Source organism: Phalaenopsis equestris, unplaced genomic scaffold, assembly GCF_001263595.1.
Source record: "Phalaenopsis equestris unplaced genomic scaffold, ASM126359v1 Scaffold000212, whole genome shotgun sequence".
NCBI classification, from domain to species: domain Eukaryota; kingdom Viridiplantae; phylum Streptophyta; class Magnoliopsida; order Asparagales; family Orchidaceae; genus Phalaenopsis; species Phalaenopsis equestris.
Window position 1 is genome coordinate 336,556 of NW_018164654.1, and position 10,175 is coordinate 346,730.

The window sequence follows — 10,175 nt, forward strand, 5'->3', positions numbered from 1 at the left end:
ATTATCCGGCGACAGGATGGAAGAGGGAACAGGAAAAAGATGTAATGCCAAACCTGTGAAATCAAAGTTTCAGATGTGAAATATGCAAATTTTAATATTTCACGTCGTATGCAAAAATCCCTTTTTTTAAAAATGAAAGGCACCTTTTCATGCAGAGATTTGTGACACCAAATGTTATAAAATGATAGAAGTCCAAGTGTTATACATGTACAAACATAAAAATTGTGTGGTATGTAAATTTCCCAACATAAAATTGTTTACAGAGAAAAGAAAATGGCGAAGATTCACTTCGGTTGCATTCAAAATTGTGACAACAAAAATAGTCGGTAAGAAGAAATGTTACAAAGCTTTAACGGCTCCGCTACTCATCACAGTTCCCCACACCTGAGGGATTTGGTTAGATTTTCTTTCCATTGTTTTAGCTCATTCTACACTAAAATTATACATACTAAGCATTGTACAATGGTTGCTCCACTCTTCCAATGTTCCAATTCCACATTTTGGACAATGTGGTCATCGGTGATGTAGTATAAAGAACAAGGGTAAAAAAAAAAAAAAGCTAAAATCAGTGAATTCTACTATACAGCTGAGACATCAATCTGCTAAGTCATGACCAAGTTTGGACAGAGAGCCATTGGTGCGCCAAACAAAGGATCACCACTCTTGCAGTTCTCTTGGTCCACTAGCTTCAAAGATTTTGGTATTAGAAATGGGCTGCTGGATTTGTGGCTCAAATCAAAACGCAGTCTTTTATTACTCAAAAACCTCTTCTCAATCTGCCCCTTAAGTGTTCTTTTCCTTGAAGCACTCCACCTCAAGCCATCATGGATGAAACTGCTGACAAGATGAGGCGAATTTCGTTCCATTTTCTCCGAGAGATGACTCCTAATGAGCTGTGATGCATGTGTTTCGGTGCGAGCAGGAGGTGAGGAATCTTCTTTCGCTTGTCTTGGTTCTGCTTCCATCTGGGCGTTGGAGGGCGAAGACAGGAAGTTAATGCAGTCGCTGCACTTCTCATGGTCAAGTCTTGAGAGTAGAAGGCCAGCGATGTCAGGCCTGGCCTTGATGTGATTCCATTTGTTTTCAACCCAATCTTGAGAGGGTCTCAATTCTCCAGGAGAAAAGGTGGATGTTTGCTGCTCTCCTGCAAGTTGAAAGAGGGAGAATATTAAAAACGGGGAGGATGAAGAAGAATTCTCTAAAGCATGCACTGGTAAAAGCAAATATGTTTAGGCTGTCTAAACCAAGCACCACTAAAAGCAAATATATTTGGACTGGAGGGGGGAGGGAGTCATTTTGCTTCGTCAAATGTAAAATATAGCCCTTGAAAGTTAAGGCTCAAGGTCTGTTTGGAACAATTTTCTGTATGCTTTGCGTTTTAGACTATCAGCACAGTTCTATTTGTGAAACTGTTTTTTTTTTCCTATATTTATTGTGCTGAGAAGTTGTTTTGTAGAACTAGATCTATTAAAATGGGAGTAAATGTAAGAAAACCGTTGTTGTTTGGATTTTCTGAATAAATATATAAATTCATAATTCATACCTCAACTTTCTAAGAAATTATTTTTCTAAGCACAATTTTACAATCACCTTACAAAAAGCTACAATCCTCACGAACATACCCCCTTAATTGATATTCATTGATCCAATCATTTAATAGATCTAGTTCTAAAAAAACAACTTCTCAGCACAATAAATATAGGAAAAAAAAACAGTTTCAGAAAAAAAAAAACAGTCGAGGATTGCTACGACGGATAAATATAATAAATTATAGTGACCAACCTGGGAAATATACACATATTTTTCCTTCACCAACATTGCCTATAACAATTCCTTCCCACCATCCATCATGCCACCGCGCATCAACAACTTCCCCAAGTTCATAACTGCATAAACTCTCATTTTCCTTCGGCGGGCTCGGACGAACTATTGGCCTTCCACATATGCGGATCCCCAATTTGTCCGTCGAAGCAATCCTCGTCGTCAAAACCCATTCCTGTAAACAAATAAAAAGAACACGAGTAAGCTATAAGCATCATCAGATAGAGCACAGCTAGTAAAAAAAAAAGGATTACTGCCCTTTTTACCTCTAAATTGCCAGTTCCATCAGCATCTTCTACATCTTGGTACCGAACCTTGATTTTATCACGGCGTCTTTTGAGAACAACACAGCGAAACCAGCAGCCCCTGATGCTGCTGTCCTGCGAAAGCAGCTCAATTTCCAACCCCGGAGCTATCGCATTCCGCCTCCTTTCAAATCCATTTTTGACGCTCAAACTTTTTGCTTTGTCGATATCATTAACTACTCCTTCAAAGTCAACACGTCCAACATTCAAATGAGATTTTCGATTGCAATTTAGCAGAATGTCAGAGCCATTGGGGCGAGATTTTATCTTCAGCCGTAATTTAAGATGAGAAGGGTACATGGAACGAAGTAGATCCTGACTCCAATAACCTTGGACTTGAGTGATATCGAAAGGCTCAACATTATCATTGCAGATCTGCCGACGGCATAGAAAAGGGTTCCAGGAGCTGGATCTGTGTTGAGGCTCTTTCAGAAACTTGTCAAAGTCCTCGAAACAAAGTACCGCGGCCAACCCATCCACGCATTCAACACTGAAATGTTGAAGGCAAAGAGAGAAGAAAATCTCTCTGTCATTAGTGTCGGGTGGCAAAACAATACTAACCTCATCAACTTTATGAAACCACCGTACCGAAACCATTTTATTGGCCCTCACATCCTCATATAAATCTTCGATATATGCAACCAGCCTCTTATTACCTTCCGCTAGAACATAGATAAAGTCATGAACCTAGGGGCATGATTGTAAAAAAAAGAAATGTCAGATAAGGGTGCAAAAGATAAAAATAAACAAAAGAGCAATATAAGCTTACAGATATTTTAATTCCATTTCTGCAAAAGGATTGATAATGCTTCCAGCGTTTCCTACAATCCCATGAAGAACCTAACCATGAACAATCTTCGGAATGGTGTCTTATTTGACCAGAGGAAAGAATCTGTAAAGAATCACGGAAGAATAGGGTTTAAGCAAAATGCTATAAATGACTGATAAAATATTGAAATTTAATGGGTGAGGGGGGTTTATAGCTACCTTGAAAATAGGAATACTGGCTGGTGAGGCATCTTCATCATCAGAGTATCTATCCAAAACTGGGGACAATCCATATGGCGTTGAATCTATTCAAAAAATAAACATTAGGTTCAAGTACGCAGAAAACAAGAACATAAAGTATACAGAATCACAACAAAAGGATTTTATAAATAAGTTGAAATAGATAGTATGATATTTTTGCAAGGAAAAAGAAACTTGTGACAAAAAACAGACTTACTGAACAATAAAAAAGTTATTAACTTCTAATAAAGAAAGCTAAACAATGATCAACCATAACATGCATGAATCAAAAAACTTTAAGGGAATAATCAAGTAAAGGTTTTTTATTGTTTGGATAAAGCAAAAAAAAAAAAAAAAAAAAAAAAGAGCCTCAATCATATTTGGTTTGTTTGCTTTAGTTGTTAAAGGACAAATTCAACTAATCATTATTTTTATTTTATTTAATTTTTAGTTATTGGTTTCATTTTTTTGCTTTTATGAAATCGATCAAATCGAAATTTGAATTATATTAATTACTCCAAATATTAAAACAATAAATCCATGTTGAAAAACAAGTGACATAAGGATCAACGTGGATATTGTTTACTCCACATGTAAAAACTATAATTTTTAGCAAAGATTACTTAATATTTTTCTTGATATAGTTTATTTAAGCAAAGATAATTAGGTTCATTATTAAAAATAATAAAATTTTGTTATTAAAAAAAAATAGTGGGTTTATCTGTCCGAGCTTTACGCCCAAAACAAGTTAGTTTAGCTAATTTAAAAACCAAATCAACTAAATGCACAACCTTAAATCTAGCTGATCCCAAAAACATGCGAGAGAGCCTGGAACAACAATAATCTATAGTGTATTATGGAGGTCTCAGGTTCCAACAATGGAAAAAGCCACCAAAAAATGTGAAGGGGTGTAAAACTATCTGCATCAATCTCTCCATAGAACTTATATTAGCATCCCTAGACCCCACATTCACGAGAGCTTAATGAATTAGATATAACCCTTATATAACAGATAATACATTTACCAAGATGGTCGAAGTGGACCGAAAAATTAATATCAAATATGAAATCCGAAAGAATAAGAAGATCATGTCAGAAATAAGCACATAAAGAGGCTGGTTGATTTAGAACTAAAAGGCTTAATTTGGAACTGCTAAGTTTTGTCAAATAAATTCAAGTAGTTATTAATCTTACAGAGAATGATGAATTTCTCTAACTAAGTGTTCTATATGGTCCTTAAACTTAGGAAGAGGTGTTTATGGAAAATAAAGATTTCCGTTGGCGTTTCATAAAATCAATTTAAGAAAGAATAGGGACCATTCTGGAACTTCTGATCACTAAAAAACCTAAAACAATGAAAAGTTTAACATTTAAGAAAGTTAAGTGAAGGGTGAACAAATTTGAAGTGAGGACTTTAAACAAAAAATTAAAATTTCTAAGAAATTTTGCTTATGTTACCCATATTGAAAATTAATTGTTGTTAATTTTGTCTGCACTGCATCCAATTTGTTTAAAAACCAGAATAAAAAATTCACAAAGTATCCAATTCTGGTTTTTCCTCAACATAAAATTTTATTATTGACCATAACTTTCCAAATATACCATAGAATTTGAACCCAAAAAAATCATTAATAAAATAACAGCCATTACCAAACTTACAAGAAACTGCAGATGAGAGAAGGATGTGCTCTCATACAAAAATATAAATTCAATGAGAAGATATCATGAGCATCATTCATTACCGATATTTCTAGGAATCCTAAAGAAAGGCCCTAAATCTACAATCAACAACAGCCCAAAACAAATAAATAAATAGCTTCATAAAGAAGTGATATTAGCAACAACAACAAGCACAAGCATCTTAGCAAACAGAATTCCACAGCATAAAAACAGAAATGATTCTTATGTCTTTTGTTGACATCATCTTAGACACATGGACACAACAAGCTATAAAGTTCAAAAAACCAGTAGGTTTTTTATCCATTCTACACCATCATCATTCATGTATCCATTCATTCTTTTAAGTGTTTTTTTCATTCATGTTATTGGGAATAAAGCAAAATCTTCTTGAGCATCACAAAAATAAAATTTAAAAAAAAAGAAAACAAACTAACAAGCTAAATTTGATTTGGATAAAATCAGCACGCACTGTAACCAATTTAAATCTCAAATAAATCAAGTTATTTTCCTATTACGCTACCCTTTTTTACTATTTTCACTCAAAGTCCTTCTTTAAGTTATTCCTTAAGCTCTATATATAGAAATCCAATATTCTTTTCTTATTTGTAATGAGAAATTCTTGAGTGTATGTAGCGGCTTCTAGCAATTACATATTTTTAAATTCATGATCCTCTGCCCTAGATGTGCCATGTTATACTTTCACAAGGTTTTTCATTATCCTATGGTTGTGTTGTGCCCTTGCCCTTGTGCATCCATGATGCACAGCTTCCATCAAATGTAGAATGTAAGCTGACATGGGAGAGCAGATCCATAATTTTACATAACTTTCAGAGGGGGCGAAGTAAATACAACCAAATGATGTGAGGACAAGCATGTAATAAACTCTACAAAATTGGCTTGAATCTTGCTTCATAATTTTTGGCTAGGGTCTACATGGCAATTTAAGGAAAAAAAACAGAGATTCTCTATGTTACGAACATATACCTTCCATTTAAGCCACTATTGAGCAATGAAAGTATGCCACCATTGGGAAAATCAGAGCATATCACCTAAAAGTTGGGCAGATGTCACAAAGAAACTATGGATTCAAAATCTAGATTACAATTTTTTCATGATACCCAGCTACAGTCAACCTCGCAGGCAGACAGAGGTAAAGCCCGTGGTGGGAAATTGCCCACACTAAAATTTGAATTTTTTTTTAAACGTTGCAAAATAAATAAGTACCACCCCGACAATAAATCCTTTTTCACAACACTTTATAAACAAAAATAAAAATATTGAGAAAAAAGGGTTTGGCTTAATTCCCTATAGAGTTTATTTTGTATTTTTTAATATTAATTTATTTATGTAACCACCTGTGCCCACCCCCTTGATCTCCATAGCAGTTTCAGGAAACAGACGCTAAGTTTTTCCATGAGAAGGAAAATTAAGCCACTAAAAACAACTAAAGTAAACAATCCAATGAGAAAACCAAAAGGAAAACGCCTACAGCCAGGCAGATTTAATAAAGAAAAAGAAAAATTCACCCTACAAAAACTTTTTTCTAAATTTTATGTACTAAAAGAGTACATAGATTAAAAGTTTTCATTTTGATGGCATAACTCTTACCAATTATAGCAAAATAGTGGAGAAAAGATAGATGGAAGGAGCGACAAGGGATGAGAGCAGGCACCTAGTGATGCAGGAAGCTGTGGAACTTTTGATCCCGCACGAGCTGCTCCTTGTCTTCACTCTTCTCCTTTTGGTTTCATTTAAGAGCTGAAAAACGTCGGATTACACGTTCCAGCATAGGGTTACAATTTCGCAATTCAATAATCCAAATTTCCATGCATATGAGAAATCCAAAACCCAAATTTCTCTCAAACTGCAAGAATATCCGACACAACAAACACAAAAACCTACAATTACATAAATTTGCATTAAAGACAGGAAGAGGATCCATATCTAGCAAATTTCTCCTTCAATGAGTTTGACCATTCACAGCCAGAAACGACAGAAAATTTCTTAAAAAAAGAACGAGTTTGATCATTCACAGCCAGAAACGACAGAAAATTTCTTAAAACAACGATAACGTACACATAAATCCTAAAATTGGAGCTCCGGCACTGCAAATGCCTTGTTAGCGTCCAAACAAAGCAAAACATCAATCTTTCCCAAGCAAATACGACATAGAAGTCAGATCCACGCGAAACATCACTTCCCTTTTAGCCTCCTAAACCTAGCAAAGATGCAACCTTATCAAATAACAAATCCTAACAAAAACCACAGATCCACAAAAATAACCCTTAAGCCATCAATTCCCATCCAAGTCTCCCCCTCAACAAACAACTTTAAAAAGAAAAAAAAAACAAACCAGAGCGCACAAACACAGGAAAAAAACAAAAGAAAAAACACAAAGTGAAATCATCAAATTACCTGAAACGAGCAAGGAGAGCCACAAAAAAAACACAAAGTGAAATCATCAAATTACCTGAAACGAGCAAGGAGAGCCAATCCACAACCTGTCTCCGAGATCGCAACTTCAGATCAGACGGCAGAGCAGCTGCTGCTAAATTAAACGCGTAAGGCGAAGCAGTCTCCGACAACCTAATCACAGACTGCAAAAACTTCGCCTGAACAGCAAACACCATATGGCGCGCACTCTTCTCCCGCCCTACAACCGCCAGATCTCGCCCGCCGCGATTGTCCCTAACATAATAGTGCACCACTCGCCGCCCACGATCGTTGCACACCATCTCTTCTTCCCATCGCAGCCAAACCTTAAACCGGGAATCCATAACCAAAACCCTAACCCTAGAAACGGCCGCTACAAAGCACTCCGCCACCGCGGCGGAGATGGTGAAGCGATCTATAAATAAAACGAATATATCCGAACGCAAGATAAGGCAAGGATCTAGCGGAAAAATTAATGGACGGTAGATCTGATTCTGTCTAAATATCAACGGCCGATAACAGGTCCACGCGTTACATCCGCCGAAACCGATTCGCTTCTGCGAAGTTTCTCAAAAAAATTAGCTCGAACCCTGATCGAACCGATCCGCTGTTCAAAGGTTAATGCACACAGCGAAATATAGCTATAAAAACTGAACGCGTGGCAAAAATAGGGCGGGCCATGCTTAACGCGTTGAATTTCGTCAAGTGACGTACGTGGACCCTACGTACCGAGTCGTGCGAATCTGTAACGTCGGCACCTCTGCATAAGGCGTTAAAATTTTATTTGGGGATAAATAAATTAATTATTATTTTTATAATGGAATGGAAAACAATTTATTCAGAATATCTCATAATATTAATGATTTTTAATTAAACGTGCGTCAATTTAATGGCAACAACATTAATTTATTTAGGTAGCTTTTGGTGCAAGATAAATTTACAAAACATTTTTTTTGTAATTTTGAGTGATGTATTGGCTCTTTGTGTTAATCCAAACTCTATGCTCATTGCTCTATTACTTACATTCATAGTCCTATTACTTGTCATTAAGGCTAACACTATTTCTTGTATGTGATTAGGACGTTTGGGAGTAGGAGTGCAAGTGAGTCAAACAGACTCGTTAGCCAGCTTGAACTCGACTTAACAAGTGGCTCATGAACTCATCTGACGAGCTAACCAGCCAAGCACAGTTTATGCCCAACTTGACTCGTTAGCTCGTGTGCTAGCTCGCTTAAAAAATAATTAATATAAAAAATATTCAGAATATAATAGTATTCAAGATTTATTTTTTAAAATAATTAAAAAAAATATTTTGTATCTTATATTAAATGATTTATTATTATTTATCTTCTAATTGATTATTATATTTGTCATGTTATTATTGATATGCGATCAACAAATTTTCATCATCATACATGGATCTTGAGACGTGACATGAATCTCGAGGTAATTTTTTTTAGCACTGACATTTAAACTTTGATTAAATATCCTCTAGAACTTCGAACTTGACAAATTTACTGTCAAACTAATCGGTTCAATGAGACAGACACAATGACGCTAAAGTTGGTCTAGTCTAAGTCAAATAAAGCCCAAATCGAACCATTAAGTCATTTTATTGAAACTTTTAATGCATAATTGGAAGGTTAAATAGATTTCAAATATGGCAACCTTATAGTCCAATCAAACATCTCGATAAGAAAAAAACAAATGTGCTATCACTCAATTCTAACATTTTTAATGCCCTCAAATGTTCACTAAATATTGTATGATTGAGTAAATCTATTTGGGCGGCCTGATGGAGTGGTATGCATTCCTTTTTTATTTGTAGGGAAGCAACTTCTGAACTCTATAAATAGAGTCATACCCCATTCGTGAAAGGGGACCTAGACCATTAACCAGAGGTAGATTAGGGCTTGAAGGAGAATGAATTGAGGTTTGGTGTTCTACACCGAAGGTCTAATGAACCCCACCCGCTTCTGCAGCAGTCGAACAATGTCAACACTCTCGCACTGCTGATCATCGTCAACCACCATCAACAGCTCTCTGTAACAAAGTCTCTTATGGAGTCATGATGTATGTGGTTGGGAAGCACCATGCGGAATAACAACTAGCTTTGTGAAGTAACAAAGCATTTTGCGGGGCAACACGTCCTAAAGATAGTGTGACAACACACCATGAATATAGTGTAATATTGCACTCACTTACCGTGTAATGATGCACCCTAAAGACTTTAAAACAACACACCCCATAACAACTGCTTGCAACCGTCATAATCAGAATACAGTGACTTTCTTCAGAATTCTGAAGCTATCTCCTTTCAGATGTTATCACAACTCATGAAGCTTTCAATTCTAAACTTTACGACCTACAACTTTTATTACATCTCCCCGCTACAGCCTATGTGACCAACTATGACTTACGTGGCACATAGCTCACACAACTCTCAACTTTGGCTTCTATAGTCTACAATGTTATTACAACTCCTCGCTACAAGCACGGTGAACAATTATGAACTACACGACTAATAGCTCACGCAACTCCATACTATTGTCTATATGCCTATGGACATTATTACAACTTACCACTATGACTTAGATGACCAACTATAGTCGATGTGGTTGGAATTATTATTTAGGGTTTCCAAGTAAAAATTGTGGTATCCCCTTATGCTAACTATTATTTTAATTACCTGAGTGTGGTTGGATTTTTCATATAACGCGAAGATGTTAAATAATCATTCTTCTATCATGAATCTTCTGGCACACATCAATTATAATATTAGTTGGAATTAACATTATTTTGTCTTTTTTATATTAATCAAGCCGCCTCGTGTGTCATCTCAAACTTGTAGAATAAAGCTCAATCTTGAGCTGGAACTTTATTAATTAATCAAGCTCAAGCTCAAGCCGATGGAAGATTGAACTCGAC

General features: G+C 35.9%; 1 protein-coding gene across 1 annotated transcript; it reads right to left on the bottom strand.

Annotated features, from left to right (window-relative positions):
• Nucleotides 1–260: 260 nt before the first annotated feature.
• Nucleotides 261–7,656, bottom strand: LOC110023118. Its single transcript, XM_020722366.1, has 6 exons — nt 7,285–7,656; nt 3,114–3,199; nt 2,896–3,018; nt 2,088–2,813; nt 1,783–1,996; nt 261–1,144 (listed from the first exon to the last, which is right to left on the bottom strand). The coding sequence occupies exons 1-6, from the start codon at nt 7,589–7,591 to the stop codon at nt 603–605; spliced, it is 1,998 nt and encodes a 665-aa protein (XP_020578025.1). The 5' UTR covers nt 7,592–7,656; the 3' UTR covers nt 261–602.
• Between the last annotated feature and the right edge of the window lie 2,519 nt (nt 7,657–10,175).